The sequence below is a fragment of the Hyposmocoma kahamanoa genome, unplaced genomic scaffold (assembly GCF_003589595.1).
Source record: "Hyposmocoma kahamanoa isolate Upper Pololo Valley unplaced genomic scaffold, ASM358959v1 78, whole genome shotgun sequence".
Lineage (NCBI taxonomy): Eukaryota > Metazoa > Arthropoda > Insecta > Lepidoptera > Cosmopterigidae > Hyposmocoma > Hyposmocoma kahamanoa.
This window is the reverse complement of record NW_020653945.1, coordinates 11,359,131-11,377,312: the sequence shown is the minus strand read 5'-3', so window position 1 is coordinate 11,377,312 and position 18,182 is coordinate 11,359,131. Positions and strand designations below refer to the sequence as shown.

At 33.6% G+C, this 18,182-nt stretch overlaps 2 protein-coding genes across 8 annotated transcripts; one reads left to right on the top strand and one right to left on the bottom strand.

The window, feature by feature from the left end:
* Positions 1-2,022: 2,022 nt before the first annotated feature.
* Positions 2,023-16,463, bottom strand: LOC113233114 (surfeit locus protein 6 homolog). 7 transcript variants are annotated; one of them, XM_026468107.1, is made up of 5 exons: positions 16,436-16,463; positions 4,813-4,972; positions 3,974-4,333; positions 3,481-3,692; positions 2,023-2,603 (listed from the first exon to the last, which is right to left on the bottom strand). In XM_026468107.1, the coding sequence occupies exons 2-5, from the start codon at positions 4,937-4,939 to the stop codon at positions 2,433-2,435; spliced, it is 870 nt and encodes a 289-aa protein (XP_026323892.1). In that variant the 5' UTR covers positions 4,940-4,972; positions 16,436-16,463; the 3' UTR covers positions 2,023-2,432. The 7 variants fall into 7 exon arrangements, with proteins under 7 accessions (XP_026323892.1, XP_026323891.1, XP_026323890.1 ...); XM_026468106.1 differs by lacking the exon at positions 16,436-16,463 and adding an exon at positions 13,543-13,557; XM_026468105.1 differs by lacking the exon at positions 16,436-16,463 and adding an exon at positions 13,332-13,547.
* Positions 13,885-17,850, top strand: LOC113233343. Its single transcript, XM_026468447.1, has 6 exons — positions 13,885-14,222; positions 15,043-15,275; positions 15,544-15,609; positions 15,709-15,768; positions 15,864-15,941; positions 17,825-17,850. The coding sequence occupies exons 2-6, from the start codon at positions 15,089-15,091 to the stop codon at positions 17,848-17,850; spliced, it is 417 nt and encodes a 138-aa protein (XP_026324232.1). The 5' UTR covers positions 13,885-14,222; positions 15,043-15,088.
* Positions 17,851-18,182: the final 332 nt, after the last annotated feature.

Here is an 18,182-nt window from a genome sequence, read left to right as displayed (position 1 = left end):
ATTCCCGGGCCGGGAGAAATATTTATATGGCCTACATTTACGAGTATTTCTCTCGTGAGTTTGGGTGTAATTTGTGGTTGTCTATGTGTGTCCATAGCACCCGCGACACAGGATTTCCCTAGTGCGGGGCTGTTGAGTGTGTGCGTTATTATTATTATTATAATAATATTTACATAAAGTAATGCTTGAAAAATAGCATAACACTCCGCTGTGAAGATACTACAATAGTTGTTAATCTTGAAGCATTTAGATAATTTAACCTGTGGGTCATAAAATTGCACTATTTTCAACTATTACCATCTCATTTCCATTTCATAATTTCCAACCTTCATTGTTTACATTTACTTATAATACACTACCTACCCTATCTTGTTATTATCTTGTTATAATCATCGTACCAAAGTTCCGTATTAATTTTTTTTACTTTCCCGCCGGATCCTTTTTAAAGGAGAAATGGGCTGAACCAAAAGGCAGTAAAAGCTGGGTACCTACTAAATGTAGCACCATTTGCTATAAGCATTTTATGACATTACATTAAATTATATACATATGTATAACAATCGAAAAATTCAATAACAAATAAATCATTTGACCATAGACCACATTTAAATGTGAAAACATTTCTGAACCATTGTCAGTTATTTTTGTCAAGTTATCACGAAACAAATGATTCACTTCTTCGCTTTCGGATATAAGTATCTTCATTTACTTGACAAGCTCGTCGACGCTATAGGTATAGTCATGTTCAGTCAGTTCAAAAAGAGGTAATTGATACAAATAAATCATATTTCAGGGAGAATAAAGATTTTTATGATGACTGTTTTAATATTTCAACCCTTCCAGTGACCGGATTGACTTGTAATCTTAGGTTAATAAAAATACGATGACAGTATAATAAATCATTAATACTATCATGCGTAGCATGTAGCTACGTATACGCACACGCCTGCGTAGCTAATATCAATTAATGTTTGAGTGTAGTAAAACCATATGCGTATTTGGTAACAAGTGTGTGCGTGTAAAAGTCAGCTACGCTAGTTCTCAAAGAAATTGCTTTAAATGCCGTTTCCATATACTCCGTAGTTAACCCTAATTATAGCAAGTATCAAGCAATGCCTAGTTCAATATTCCGCTAGTTATGAAACATAATGTCGATATCAATTAAATGTCACATCTCTATCTATAGATTGTCAACTTTTTGCTTTTGTTCCAAGAAGTTAAGTTCATAGGAATCTTAGAGTCGTATTCTAGAACTCTACTCAATGCTCAAGTCAGGATTTGAGTATGATTTAAAGCACTAGAAATCATACTCAAGTCCCTGCCATTAGGGTCGTATTTCCAGTGCTTGTGTTTCAATTGCAATCCTGACTTGAACATTGAGTAGAGTTCTAGAATACGACCCTTAGAGTCGTATTCCAGAACTCTACTCAATACTCAAGTCAGGACATGAGTATTGCAGTGAGCACTGAAAATCATACTCAAGTCCTTGCCATTAGGGTCGTATTTCCAGTGCTTCAAATCATATTCAAGTCTGCTCAAATCCTGACTTGAGCATTGGAGTAGAGTACTGGAATACGACCCGAAGGGTCACAAGCACTACAAACACAAGCACTACAAACACAAGCACTTTTGATTTCGAGTGCTTTAAACCATACTCAAATCCTGACTTGAGCATTGAGTAGAGTTCTAGAATACGGCCCTCAGTCTTTTAAAAGCCTCGACTAATTTTCAACGCCTCACGACGAGTCTAGTCTTTTAACCCTTAAGTCTTGAGTCATAAGACTTAAACTGAAGACTAATTCGAGTCTTTTCACCCTAGCAAGCTTAAAAGACTTATAGGACTAAAACGACTGGCGCCTCATAGCCTCGGGAGTCGCGAGTCATGAGCCGTATGGCGTGATTTTATTTCTACCCACAAGGTATGTATTTTACGATTTTTATTATAAGTAACGTAATTATTACGTACACGTAAACGTGATTATTTACTACATACTACTTACGTCATTTTTATTTATAAACTTCGGGTTTAATAAGACATAAAATCGGTGTAAGTCCTTTGCAAACAACAGGTCTTTCAAGTCGTTTAAGTCTTTTAGTATAACGACTGAGTCTTATTAATGAAAACTCGAAACCCCAGTCTTCATTTTAGAGTCGAGTCCTGTAAAACGGAGTCGAGTCGTTATAAAAGGCCTTACAAGACTGAGTCTCTTCGTCACTAGCCCCAATCATATAACTACGTGGACTGCCGTGCAAAGCTCAAATTGGCTACATTTGTCAGATACGCGCAATTATCCAATGCTAGTTACGCATAATTATACTATCCCCGACAAAATGTAAAGTCACTGTTTCACTGAAGTGAAGTGCGAAATATTAATTAAGTCTAAATAAAAATTCATCCTTATATTTTTTTAAAGTGTCAATGGCCTATCAATTTAGATAATAATTCTTCCTCTTTTAACAGCAGCCTTGACAACTTTTGACTTTTTCTCTTTTTTTTTCTTAGCAATGTTTTCTTTCCTCTTCTTCTGCCTGGCATCTTTCTTTTCTTCTACATTTTTAATTCTATTGTCCCATTGCTTTTTACTGTCTTTCTTCTTTTGTTCCTGTAACAAAAAACCTGACCTGTTAGTTTTCAAAAGTACTAATTGTAAGCGTCAATTTGAGCTATCTCTCAAACTAGATTAGATATGAGCGCGACATTTCTACGATAAAACTTAGTGACTTTATATCCGAAGATGTTTTGTTTAAAACATTAATTTGTCCATTTCTGATGTCGCCATTTTCGCTACGTATATACAATACGGAAGCGAGTGCGTCCTGATAAAAATTTGATTACTATAGAAAATACGTTATTTTATTTTTCTTGCAAAAGTATTTGTATAACAGTTTTTGTAAAAACAAACAGTCTTACAAATCCACTCATCTGTAAAATAAAGATCTATGCGCAAGACTACTTGTTCTCGGGATATAGTACATTTCGTTCGTTCTTCTTCGCTGTGGATGTCAGATCGCCTGTTGTTTCATTTTATATTTCCGAAACGAAATAAGGTATATAAATTCTCAAAACAACTTTACCAAATTATTCTCGTAATGTACGGACAACGGCACATCAGACTACACATTTTTGTTCGAAATCGCCTCCAGTGCAACGGAACAAGATACGTCAATGTGTAGCTTGATGTGCTGGCGTCTGTACCTATTCTCTTTTCGCTATTTAATCACAACGGGCTCTGTTCTTTGGATGAGTCGAAATTCGTTTCATAGTCGCCGAAATGCCGCCGCTGCCGATACTTTTTCTTCGGCGCACCGCCTCCAGTTGGTCTATTATCGGCGCTCATATCTAAACCAGATATAATACCTAAGTACAATATCAAAAGCATACTAAATAATAAGTGGGTGCAAAATGGATGTGCACTATTATAGATCATGGATGCACTGAATGCGGATGTGGCTATTTTGTCATATTTCTAAATGTCTTACCAATTTCTTTATAGATTTTTTCAATAAAATAGGATCATCCTTGATTTTCTCTCCCTCAGCCTTCAGCAGAACATTCTTCCAAGCTATCTTCTCCTTCATTTCCTTCACTTTGTCATATTGTGTCTCTTCCAGTTCCTTAAACTTCTGTTCTTGTTGTTTAAGGTTTTCTAGAATTTTCTTAGGATCCTTTTCAGCTTTTTGGTGCATCTTTTCTATAAATAAATGTAACCATAAACTATTACAAACGAAAAGCCCGCCCGGCGGCACGCACGCACGCACGCACGCACAAACGCCCGCACGCACGCACGCACGCACGCAAGCACGCACGCACGCAAGCACGCACGCACGCACGCAATAAATGTAAGCCATACAAATATTTCTCTCGTTCCGGGAATCGAACCCGGGACCTCTGCGTGACAGTCCTGCACGGTAACTGTTGGTAACAGTTAATAAATAAGTTAAAATCTTAAGCATACCATTGAGTATTATTTACCTTTATGTCCAATATTTGAAAAGTCAAATTTAGAAAAAACTAATTTGCCTTCAGTGTTAAAGACTGGTTTCACATTAGCTTGTGATTTTATCTTAACTTCTTTTACACTTTCTGTTGAATTATACTGTGTAGGCTTCACTTTACTTTTCTTTTGCCTTTCATTCTTTTTAAGTTTCTTATTCAGCTTGCTGTTCAAACTCTTTTTAGCAAGTTTGTTCTTCAAGTTGAAGTTTTTTTGAGATTTTATTTTTTCTAGCTTTTCCTCCAGTTCTGCTATACTGCGGGCCCTCTTTGGCACCTCCTTCTCTTCACTGGTTGGGTCATTTATAATTTCAAAATCTGCATTCTCTTCATAATCATCTAAAACAAAGACAAAATAAAAAAAAAAGATAAATTAAAAACAAGATAAAACAAACGATGGCTGTAACAATTGTGGAGCTTCAGAACAAAACCAATAAATTATGAATCTAATTTCATCAGAATTTTTCTAATTTTGTTCAGATTCACATATTTGAAACCTATTTTGAAGAAGGATTTACCGTTTGCTGTTCAGGTGGGATAAATTATTCATGGAAACGTACAAAAACTATTGTTCCGGCATTAAAACTTTTTCTTACAAATCAAAATGTGACTTATCAGTTTGTGTTCTGACGCTACTCAATTTATATACTATTTTTAAAATGAATGTAAAGATTTGAAGCGCTCAAAAAAAATCCCTATATTGTGAAATTTAGGGTCAACATGTAATCCTTAAAGAGCTATATTAATAACATCACTGAGTACGCAAAATTTGTTATAACTGTATTTAAAGTTAGTACCACAACAATCAAAGAACTTGCCTCTCATCTGTTTTGGTAAAGACATAACTGAAAAAACATTTTTCAGAAAGTTGAACTCTTTACTGAGCATTGCCTTTATCTGTTTCTCTTTCTTTGGTAGCTTCTGGAGTGTCATGCTGACTGGCATCTGCTCACTATGCTGCGTAAACTTGAACAGTATCTGGTAAAAGTAAACTATTTTTTAGATATTCTTTGTTCATAATTAATAAGCAGTGTTCGGAATTGATGGAGTTTATTCAGCTAAAATAAAGAATAATGTGAATATTCCCTTCTACAAATTCCGGGATTTCTTGGAACTGATTATATTTGAATATGCATATTATTTTTTTATATTTGAGTACATTCGCTACAAATTACTATTTTCTATTAAGCATTTACTACAAAAACAAATGTTTACAAATTATTGTCTCAAAAAAATAATATTGTAGTTGTGTTTCTATAAGTACTTACGTATTGAAATATTTCAGTCGTTTAAAAAATAAACACGAGACAAACTATATGTTGGAATGTTTAGAAACAGTAAAAAAAATGTATGCAATATATATGTATGCAATAAATATATAATTGATATTGTATTAAGAATACTGGGATTTTTTGGCTACATCACAAAATGAGTATGTCCATACGAAGAGGAAACGTTCACACTTTAGGTATTCACTTCCTCAATTCTGATCACTGTTAATAAGTAACTAAAAATTATATCATTTTATAGCAATTTTCCCAAGTGATAAAACCTGAAAATATTTTCAAAATACACACATAATATAGCTACATTGAACCAAACTTTAAGCTAATGTGACAAATAATACTGCCTTCCTAGTGGAAAATGCAGTAACTAGCATGTTTGACGAAATTGAGTTAAATACATAATCGTTTACAACAAAACAAGATCTAAGTATATTTGGCCCAAAACAAGATCTCTATTTGGCCCTAAGTCACGTATCAAAATTCCCACGGGAACTGGGAAGTAAAACTGCAGTAACTTAGTACAATGTATAACATTTGCTAATTTAAAGTGCAGTAAGATTAGTCACTATGTAATTTTTGAGTAAAATTTGAGTCAATGGCGATGGAACTCTAGCAATAAATGCAGTATCTAATAGTTGCTGCACTTATTTTATTTATGTTTTAAAAATTTACCACCTCAGAGCTAATATACCATCTTAGAGCTAATTATAAGTGCAGTATCTATTAGATACTGCGGTTATTATAAGGAAATCAATAACATTCTGTAGTTGCAATTCTAATAAAACTGTAATAACTAGTATAGATACTACAGTTATAACAGGTGAGAAGATGTCTCTAAGCTAGAGGCAATCACATCGCACACAGGTGTATTTCTAAGCAAAAATCGATCAAAAGTAGATTTCAAAATTTTGTTAAATTCATCTACAAAACGTGTATCCTTAGAATAATAAAATAACGCATAGAATGATAGTTTCATATCAAACGAACTGTCACAAGTGAGGCAAAAATCAAATTCATGTAGGCGTAAGCAACTTGTATTTACGCTCGTCGGCACGCACACAAATATACAAATAATGATGCCATGGAATAACATTTCCCTCAAAAGTGGGGAAATTGTATCTTGCTTAACTCATCGTTAAGTTAGAGGTGCCTACAGATTTGCTCGATTTTGTCGATCAGGTGCCTACAGATATGCTCGATTTTGTCGATCGTTACTGTTGATCGACAACGTCAAGTGACAGGAATTTTCAAAAATTTATTTTTGGTAATCCTTATGGAAATGGCATTTATATCTGAATACACGAAGGAGGACACGACTTTTCTCATTTCTAAATCCAAGATGGCGGACACGCAAAATGGGAATCGTTTTCGAGGTATTCGAGGTGCTCATAAAAAATATGGCATTTATTTCTAAATCCTAGATGGCGGACACGACTTTTGAAATAAATGCAATATGGGTATCATTTTCGAGGTATTTGGGGGTGCTCATTAGGAATATAGCACTTATTTCTAAATTCAAGATGGCGGACATGACTTTTCAAATAATAGCAAGTTGGGTGTCGTTTTCGAGGTTATTGGGGGGTGCTCATTAAGAATATGGCACTAATTTCTAAATCCAAGATGACGGGCACGATTTTTCGAATAATAGCAAGTTGGGTGTCGTTTTCAAGGTATTTGGAGCTGCTCATTCCGAATGTAGCACATATTTCTAAATCCAAGATGGCGAAGAATTAGAAGAAGAAGAATTAGAAGTCTTGCCCGCTATCTTGTCTTCAGATATACATACATGCCATTTCTTTATGGTTTACTAAAAATACATTTTTGAAAAACCTACATGCGAGTTTAAGTGCGACTATCGAATTTGGATATATAAATAGCCTGATATTATCTGTGGGTATGTTTACATGAAAAGTACACGATAACAATAAAGAACAAGTAAGAAACCAACCTAAAACACACAGAAATAAAATAAATTTTATATTAAACCTGGTGCACCAAAATATTCAAGGCATGAAAGGCAAAGAGCTAGAAATAGAATTATTTATTAACTGTAACAATATTGATATTCTTTGTATTACTGAACACCACTTTCTATCACAACATCAGTTCATGTTTAGCTTCAACAATCACCAGGTGGCTAGTTCGTTCAGCAGAGAAAAAGCTATTCATGGCGGCTCTTTAATTCTTATTAAAAATAATTCAAAATTTAAAGACCGTACAGATATTGTGAGCCTATCTATTGAGCGGACTATAGAGATATCCTGCATAGAGCTTGAACGGCTTGTTATATTAAGCGTGTACAGACCCCCTCATTCATCTTACGAACTATTTGAAAAAAGATTACATGAAGTTTTAGCCAAATTAAATAATATAAATAAATATATTGCTATTTGTGGTGACTTCAATGTTAACTTATTAGAAGATTCCAGTGCTAGCAGTAGGCTCATATCATTTTTCCAATGTTATAACCTTGTGAATCTTTTTTTGGTGCCTACTAGAATAACTTCTACTACTGCCACTTGTTTAGACAACATTTATACCAACGCCGTACCTAGTAATAAATCTATTATAAATAAATTAACTTCAGATCACTGCGGTCAATTGGCCACTTTTAATATAACTGTTGACAAAATGCCGAAATAGGATATCACATGTGTTCCGATAAATAATGGTCGACTTAAAGCTTATAGAAATAACGTAATGCTTAAACTAACTGACATTCCGTACATTAACGATCCCAATAAATTGTATAATTCAGTTTTCAACATAGTGAAAAGTGAACGTGATAATGTTTTTAAGTCCAAAATCATAACTATTAATAATTCATTGAAATTTAGTGAATGGGCGACTGTGGGAATTCACAAAAGTAGACAAAGGCTGTATGATCTTTACGATGAAAGAACTTATAACACTAGTAACAGTTTTAATGATTTTGTTAGGAAATATTCGAAAATGTTTAAACGTGTTTGTGTGGCAGCCAAAGCAATGTTTATTAATAATAAAATAAAAAGCAGCGCGAATGTAGTAAAAACGACTTGGAATATTATAAATAGCGAAACTGGAAGGGTCAAACCTCGTAACTTAGATTTTCAACTAAGATTTAATGACAAAATTGTAAACACAGACGCAGAAGTTGCTAAAATATTTGAAAATTTTTTTACCGACATTCCAATTTTGACTACTAATTCGTTAAATTCATCTCCCACGGCCGCTGAATCCTTACTAAAAGAAAATAATGCAGTTAGTATCACTAATTTAAGGTTTAGTCATGTATTTCCAAACGATATTGTTAAAGCCTTTAAGTCTATAAACATAAAAAATACTGCTGATCATGATGGTCTTTCAGTCAGAGTAATTAGTTCTATAGTTGATTGTATTGCGCCTTACTTAGCCTGTGTCTTTAATAAATGTGTTGATGATGGTGTCTTTCCTGACCTCATGAAGCAAAGTAAAGTTATTCCACTTTTCAAATCTGGTAGTATTTCTGACCCCACCAATTTCAGACCTATATCAATACTACCAACTCTCAGTAAAATATTTGAAAAAAATTATTCTAAATCAGATGTGTGCACATTTTTATAGTAATAATTTAATGTCTCCTAAACAATTTGGTTTCACTCGGGGTCGCTCTACAACCGACGCTGGTGTAGAGTTGATTAATCATATATTTGATGCATGGGAAGTCTCACATGATGCTATTGGTGTATTCTGTGACCTTTCCAACGCTTTTGATTGTGTGCACCATGATACACTGGTCAGGAAACTTCGCCATTATGGTGTGGCGGGACGTGATCTCGACCTTCTTAAATCGTATTTGCGTGGTAGGGTACAGAGGGTCGATGTTAACGGTACGAGATCGTCAGGGTCTGTAATTAGCATGGGTGTCCCTCAAGGTTCAATTCTAGGCCCATTGTTGTATTTAGTTTATATTAATGATTTACCTAGCCTTATGGAGGGTATAAAACATGAGATAGTATTGTTTGCTGATGATACTTCCTTATTATTTAAAGTTGAAAGGCACCAATGTTCCTATGACGATGTGAACAATGCTATATCTAAAGTAGTTGATTGGTTTGCTGTTAATAACCTACTTCTTAATGAGAAAAAAACAAATTGTGTGAAATTTACATTACCCAATGTTAGAGAGACGGTTACAAACATTGTAGTTAGAAACGAAAAATTGAATCTTGTGGATACAGTTGTATTTCTAGGTATAACGTTAGATGCTAAATTGCAATGGGGTCCCCATATAAGTAAGTTGTCAAAACGGCTCAGCTCTGCAGTGTACGCGATTAAAAAAATAAGGAAACTTTCAGACGTCGAAACCGCTAGATTGGTTTACTTCAGCTACTTTCACAGTCTAATGACATACGGCATTTTGCTTTGGGGTAATGCCGCCGATATCAATAGAATCTTTGTCCTGCAGAAACGTGCAGTTAGGGCAATTTACAATCTGGGCCCCAAAGTATCTTTGAGAGATAAGTTTAAGGAAATTAACATTCTTACACTAGCCTCACAATACATTTATGAAAATATAATTTATGTTAAAAGGAATAGTAATTTCTTTATGAAAAATAGTGACAGACATAACATTAATACGAGGAATAAAAATAAACTAGCTTTTCTTGATAGTCGTCTTCACAAAGTCAAACAATCATTTAAGGGGCAATGTATACGCTTCTATAACAAGATTCCGGTTGATATACAAAATTTGCCTTTCACGAGGTTTAAAACTATAGTGAAACAAAAACTTTATACTAAAGGTTATTATACAACTTCTGCGTACTTGGATGACAAAAATCCGTGGTAGTAACCCGTTTAGCTCATGGAGGTAGTCTCAATCTGATGTTTCAAATAAAAAAATATTGTAAACGTTATTTACAAAGAGCAACCCCTAGAATTTCTTGCTCATTCTTCTCAGGGGAATCTGCCTTACGAATGAGCGGTAGAGTTTAACCATTGTGACGATTTCAAGTGTAATAATGCTTACCTATGAAATAAAGATTATTTTGAATTTGAATTTGAATTTGAACCTGAACCTGAAAGTTATTTATACACGATTTTGGAGAACTGCTGATGACTTTTTAGTCAGTGTTAGTTCCCTGAAATAATTTTAGTTACGAACTTTTGAGTCTGGCCAAGACAATTTTTTAAAATGAGTGTATGATGAACAAGAATAATGATTTTTCACATGAAACTAATGAAGGCAAATACTAAATATATTTCGTAAAAATAGCTAACGTAAATTCCCGACAATGTTGTTGCGGCGGTGTACATTTGTAGAAATTTTGCAACCGTCGCGATATTGCCTATTCTCAAAAAAATACGTAATATAATTATTTTGAAACAGAATAGCAAAATGGGGAGAAAAAACCCGTTACTTTGCAACATTTTCGTATCTTGTTGCAACGAAATTAATTTTCTGTTTTAGTGAATATTTACATAAAAATACAAGTTGAAACGCGTTACTTCCTTGTGGAATGTGATGTTAGTGTCTATTTTATGTTTGTCTGATCTATTTTTAAACCCAATTACCGCACATTTCGTCATTTTTAGCAAAAATCTTTGAGCTGTTCGCGGTACAGCTTGTTCTTGAGCACTGACTGCCCGCTCGCTCATGTAGGCCTATACGGCGTCCTACAATTTGCCTCACTTAGCGTGTGCGGGCTAGGTTTCTATGCGTTATTATTCTAAGCGTGTATCGTTAAAGCTTAATTACCGTTACACCACTAAACGGGAATTTCAGCACTCCTGTTTAAGCGTAATCTTTCAATCCAATTCTGCGTTTATGTGTGGTGAAAGTTTTGCAATACCTATTGATGAATATTGAAGAGGAAGGTACGTACTTTAATTTAAAATTATATTTCCTGGATTGCACCTGGTAAAGTGATATTTCTTACCATATACATTCCACAATAAAATAACGTTTTTTTTTTTGTAATCACTATATTCACACATGGTTATGTATATCAAAGCATAGTTAACTTATGATTGTGTGTGTAACTTAAAACTTAATTCTTCTTGATAATGTTTTTAAATAAATGTACATGTTGCACATGTACATGTTGCACAGACTTTTAAATTCTGATCCTTTTTTGAGCTGTACAATGCAAATGCCACAGAAAAAAAGTAAATTTGTCTCCAGTGAAACTTCTGCTGCCGGAAGCATCAGAAGGGCCTTATGGCGACGAATCCCATTAATATTATATTTTTAGCAATTAATTTTCAATACAATGAAAAATATGTGTTTTCAATACAATGTAATGAGTTTAAACAGCTTTTTATTACATGTCAAATCGATGAAAATCACAAAATTATCTTGTACAACTTTTGAGGTGAAATACTCCTCTGAGCGTCGTCCGCTTCCTGTGCGTAATGTGTAATGTTTATAAATACTTGTAAACAAGTGTTAATTAAATTTTTATTGAATTGATATTCAATTATTTTTTGTGAAATTACTCCACTAGTTTGTTATAATTATTAATACAAAGATCGAACACTCAGAAAAAATTCCTTCGATCCGGTCGGATTCGAACCGACGTCTTCTTGCATACCGTGCCAGACGCTATACCAACTAAGCCACGGAATGAACCAACGGACCTCACAAATTTTTCTATGTGCTTGCGTCGTGTCTTTGTACTTGGTCTTTCAACGACTTTTTAGTCGTAGCGCCATCTATGAGAAATCTATTGCAGATTTATCACCCAGTTAGTACCTTTACAGCTACCAGTCCTGGCAACAACAAGTGTTATTTTTGACATATAAAGTCGATCTCAAGTAAAATATTTAATCAGAGAAGACTGAGTGTTATAGCAGTTGTCATAGCATTAGTAATAATAATATACTTAGATCTTTAATAAAGAAATGTGATCTCAAATTATAGTTCCTCAACCAAGTGATTGTAATAAGGAGACTGAACTTTAACTAACTTCAATATAAGGCAAGGTTTGATTTTTTTTCTATTGTTTATTGTCAATCGAAATGTGATTAAGGGTTCATAATATCTGGGAATAATATGTCTGGGATTTGAACAAATACATTATACAGGAATTTTATGTTTTATTCTAATTTTATAAATGTGCGAAATTAACATATATCTATATAAAATACTACATTTTCTCATCTCTTTATATTCCCAATCCAATTAACACTTTGTCCGACTTAATTTATTGCTTGAATAAGCAGTTGCGTATACAATAAACAGTGGGACTCAAACTCTTACCGTAATCTATCATGTACAAGCGTACATTAGCCATGGCTGAGTAACATACCATACAAGCAAGCGCCATACCAGTGGTGTTACTCAGCCATGGCTAACACTTCAGAAGGGAAGGAAGTGAGAAAGGAAAGAACAATTGAAGGGCGGGAATTAGGCCATTGATACTCTCAAAAACCTCAAGCAATGCAGCATGCTGCCACTTTACGTCGATGTTTAGTAAGAAAATACTAACAAATTATGAGGTTCAACTACATAAAACATTAGAAAATAGCATCAATATGATGGGTATTTTTAGCAAAAACTGCAGTAATTTAATAGATACTGAAGTTATTTATTATATATATTATTAATAATTTGTTCTTGAATATGTAGTTTCTAGGTTAATCAGCAGTACGATATGTATCTAATAATAAGTGCAGTATCTAAGGTATTTACTGCCATTATGGTTAGGAAGATCAGTTGTGTTTCTAGAGCAGTTACTAAACATAAGTATACTTTTGAAATACTATCATATATAACCTTAACATACATATATAAATATGTCACCTTACAATTCTTCATTCTTTTACCTTCTATTGATGATATATGCCATGCCACTGTAACTTACGTAGTTTTGAAGCTAGAATAAAATTTAAATTATTTTCTTTAACCACGTTTTTCTCAAACAGGTTTGACTTAGTTACTGCACTCTCAGTTAGGAGGGCAGAATATGCCACTTCAAACCACACATTTGGACTGTATGAAGTAGCTGTACCTCAGGACAATAATTATACAAAAATGATGATATTTTGTATGTTTAGTTCTGGTCCACGTAAACATAACCTTTACTAACCTTACAAAACGGTGTATTCTGTATCGGACAGGTTAATCTTCCCTTACCGTTCCTAGCATGAAATTTCTTTTTCAGGTAAATGACTGCGAATACTTCAATACAACGTACTAAAATCGTTTACTGGAAAATTTATAACACGTAATACGCTTCCTACCGAAACTTTATTTTATTCACGGCCTATTAGATGCTAACCACAGAACACTATACTCACAAGCAGGCCCTCGAAACTGCCATACATCGATTTTTTTATATGAAATTAGACCATTTTTACTGCCACCCACACAAAAAAATAACATGTACCGCCATATGCAATATATTTTTTTTTAATTGGCAGATTTAGAATATAAGTACTTATTATCCATTTGCGTTTTCCGTGATCTTGGTGTAATTATACCACATTAACATATTATATACTGGATATATGTCTATTTTATATGTGTTACAAAAGGATTTTAGGTCTATTTAAAATAATTGTAATTGGCTTAATGAGACGAAATGAAACTGCTTATTATGGCAATACCTATAACCTATCAAATCCCGAATGGCGGCTATTTTTCTTGTCTGTTTTCCGTATCAGCTGCTCTGCGCCTGCGGTGTTTTGTGTTTATTCTGCATATTTGTCCTGTGATTACATCGAGTTGAGCTTCGGTTCCTCTGTATTTGCAGTCGACCCTGTGCTTTTTTGTATTTTCCCTTCCTATATTCACTTATTTTACTGAAAATCTCTTTCGGGAAAGTGACTCTTTTTTTGTGATATATTCGTGGTTTTTCGTATGAAATGGGTTGTACAAGCCATCGAAACTGTGTAATTTGAGGCAAACAAGAGAGTAACCCGAACGAACTCTACGACGATTCTAAGTTTTTTGCCAAATTTCCACTGGATGAAATCCGGTAAGTAAACATTATAGTAACCTATGTCATGTTAGCATAACGAAACATTTGGTACTATACTTTGTGTCATTTAGCATGTCAGTAGCGATCGTTGGCCCGACTTTCATCTCGAATACACATTTCGACAGCCACTGAATACCCTATAGAATATAAATTAAAGCCTTTATGGCTTAAAATTTAAGAAAAATGTGAAATTGAGGCATATCATCATTGACTTATGCATATCATTGTAAATTTGTAAGTTGTTATGTCACATTTTTAGCATTATGTTTTTATACTTTTTTAAAAATTTATTAAAATTTTAATTTATTATTATTTAGTGACTCGAATTATGTGTCCGAGAGTGTATATATAAAAATCAATTAATATTTACAATAAAGACTGCTCCATTACTCTTATGTTCAAGTAATTTTCAGTTGAAGGTAAATATGGTGCACATTGTTAAGTTTCCAGTAGAAGCTGCATATGGTGCATTTTGTTAAGTTTCCATTAGAAGTATGGTGTTTTTGGGCCCTTAAATTTTTGAAAGCAAAATTAGCCTGTACTGCAATGATGTTAAGATTTAAATTAAATTTTTTTTTTATATTTCATTACATGTCACCACATTTGTATAGGTTAACTTTGGACATTTTACAAGGTAGAATCTTAAAATTAAAGATTATTTATCCTTTTCTAGTGAGTTGGGTTAATATATAAGGTACAACAATTAAATTGATGACCAGTTTGCGTATGCATCCTCTGATATTGATCTTTCATGTAAAATCTTTTTAACTAAAAAACTATGAAAATTTGTTTGGTAAATAAGTATCTATACTTTCAGCTGCAAGGAGTGGGTTAGAGCTGTTGGCATTGAAGATTTGGCACATATGCCTATTGAAAAACTTAATGAACGACGCCATATCTGCGGAGATCACTTCGAAAAAAGTCATTTTAGTAAGGAAATGAATCGTTTGAAGAATATTGCTGTACCTAAACTGCAATTATCCTCACCTCCACTGACTGATAAACAACTTCAACATTTTCCTCTGCATACTGCTGCAAAGAACAAAACAGGTTTGTCTTATGATACCGAAAATACATTGGATGAAAATGAATTGCAAAACTGCTTCCAAACCAGCGAAAACCAGTCCGCTCTACGATGCCATACAGAATCCTACAGCGGGCTTGTTTTCAACTTAACAATGATTCTAGTATATAATAACGCGAAATTGAAAACATAATATTATTTTCTTTTAAAGACTTAATTTTTGACTTGAACTGATGTCTCAAATAATTAATTTATGTGTATTTTGTGTGTCAATTCAATTTTAATTGATTTTAGTGCCTATACCTGATGCACCAATGGCTTCCACAAGTAAAGAACATCATGTTGCTGACCCTGTCCTGAGTAAGTTTTTTGTAGACTTAATCTATAAATTTTGAAATTATTTCTAATTACATGATTACTTTTTATATTTCTCCTAACAATCATAAAATTTAATTTCAGTACCTGACACGTCAATGCCTTCCGTAAGTAAAGCACCCTTGATTGCTGATCCTAAATTGGGTAAGTTTTTTATAGACACTATAATCTAAGTTCTTTTTACAGCAAGAAATGATTTTATGTTTATTTTTAATGTCAATCATGATTTTTAATTTCAGTGTGTTCAGTCAGGTACAAACCTGACGCTTCATTACCTTCCACAAGTAAGGAACACCTTGTTGCTGATGTTGTCTTAAGTAAGTTTTTTCTAGACACTAGTTTTTTTTTATAAATATTTACTTTACATGAATATTTCTTGTGTATTTTTAAAATTTTATTGAAAATTGTAATATTATTTGTGTATACAACAATTTAAACGTGTGCTGTAAGAATATATTGTTTTCTACAATTTGTAGCAAATTAATAAAACTATTTTAAGAAAATATTTATGACTACTTTTATTTCTTTTCTATATATTATTAATAAGAACCTCCACAACCTATTATCAAAATTTTTTACTGTTGTCGATATATTATGGACGTCACTAGTATCGATAACGGAACGACATCACTAATATTGACTGACAGTTGTTATTTTTATGTTGCTTACTTTGATTGTCAAATAGGTTATTGTTCTTAAGTTGGCCCTGTCCGTTATCGGCGTAATGTTGGCTGAAAAAGAGGACTATCCTTCAAAAAATTTGTTTGGAGTGCCGACTCTTCAACGTAGTGGTTAGATCCTCTTTGCTCACAAGGAGCTAACGCATCAGATAGGGCACTCCCATAGAGCAAAAATCGACACAATTTAGCCTCACATATTATTATCATACATGACAGTTTTTTTGTTTTTATAAATACGCAATACTTTTGACCATGGATACTCGCGTTTTGGCCATCAACTGAGTTTTGGCCTGGGGTTAGTGTATATTAAAAAATGTGTAAAAATAAGGAGTCAAAAGAAGTTTGCTACAAAAAAGATAATATTTTTCTTATTTATTAATTTTCTTATTTTTTAACTTACTTTTATATTTATTAAATGCTTTCAATTGCATTCGAGGTAATTTTTTTTGTAATCTAACAACATCTGTGCCTTTTAAAATCTTATTAATAATGTTGCACCAATTGAATAATATTAACCTTAAGGTCATAGTCAAAAAGCATTGTATGACATCATCTTTGTGTAAACTACAGTCGAGAAAGCTAAATGAATACTTGGATTTGATGTGGTGTTTTATTGTTTTCATAATATTATTTAGGTGTGGTTGAGTCTCCAAGTATTCATTTGCCTCTTGAGTAATTGTCCCAAAAAACCTCACTGCCTCGACGAATGGGTAGGTCAATTTCCTGTCTTTAATACTTTTAAATTCTCTAAAAGAATTCCAATTATTAACAGAATTTTTATCATAATTGGTTGCCCTACTTATGAGATTGCATTCACAATGTTGACACGAACTATTTTTTAATATATTTCTCACTACCCATCCAGTGGTATATGCGCGTGAGTGCACAGCAAGTCTCTCTACTCTAGCAGATGTCTGAATGCTTTCGCTTTCTACCCAACTCGGAACCTCAGTGGACTCAGGCGATTTTTAGGCTACTAAATTTAATTTTGTTTATTTTGTGTGTCTTATTATTCTAATTATTGCATTTTTACATGTGTGATAAGATGCTTTAGGACCTCAATCATTAAAATAGTGAATAAGTTAATTCAATACGCCGTAGTAGAAAAGAGAAAGTTAGAAATTAAAAAAAAAATTTGAAAGTTTATTTTTCTCCAAGGGATATCTAAAAAAAATATTATGGCAGTTGATCGGCAGATAAGTTATAAAATATCTACGTTTCATCAGGGTTTTATTTAAACGCATTGAAAAAACTTAGTTTCATAGGCGATAGTGGAGGAGAAAATTAATACTTAGCCCTAAAAAGTATAACAAAACAATAGGTAAGCATGCAAAGTATTTATTAAATCAGGTTTTCACACAACTTTTTGTTATTCTACAGTTCATGTTCAACATGGCCGCCTCTGTTTCTAATACAATGTCGCATTCTTCTACGGAGACCAGTCTTCACTACTCCAGTGGTCAACGTTGTCCTCATTTGATTTGCTGCATCCACAATCCTTTCTTTTAACTCTTCCACAGACGAAACTGGATTTGACTCGCTGTAGACAAGACTTTTCATGCGCCCCCACACATGAAAATCCATGGGGGTTAGGTCCGGGCTTCTTGCTGGCCATGGCAACGGCCCACCTCGTCCTATCCATATGTTTGGATAATTTGTGTCCAGCCAGTCTCTGACACTTCTCCTGAAATGGGCAGGGCAGCCATCATGTTGGAACCACATGTCCCTGATCAAGTTGAGTGGCAGATCATCCAGCAAATCACTCAAGTCTCGTCTCAAAAAATTTTAGTAACTTTCCCCATTTAGATTGTCCGGGAGAAAGTAAGGTCCAATCAAATGATTGGAGATAATACCCATCCACACATTCACGCTGAATCT

Coding starts and splice junctions, on each gene's coding strand:
- LOC113233114 (XM_026468102.1), bottom strand. Junction 4,334..4,812: donor TTTACCAAAACAGATGAGAG/GCAAGTTCTTTG, acceptor TCTTTGTTTTAG/ATGATTATGAAGAGAATGCA. Junction 2,604..3,480: donor AAAAATCTATAAAGAAATTG/GTAAGACATTTA, acceptor TTTTTGTTACAG/GAACAAAAGAAGAAAGACAG.
- LOC113233343 (XM_026468447.1), top strand. CDS start 15,089: ATGCCTATTGAAAAACTTAATGAACGACGCCATATCTGCGGAGATCAC. Junction 15,276..15,543: donor TGCTGCAAAGAACAAAACAG/GTTTGTCTTATG, acceptor AATTGATTTTAG/TGCCTATACCTGATGCACCA. Junction 15,610..15,708: donor TGTTGCTGACCCTGTCCTGA/GTAAGTTTTTTG, acceptor ATTTAATTTCAG/TACCTGACACGTCAATGCCT.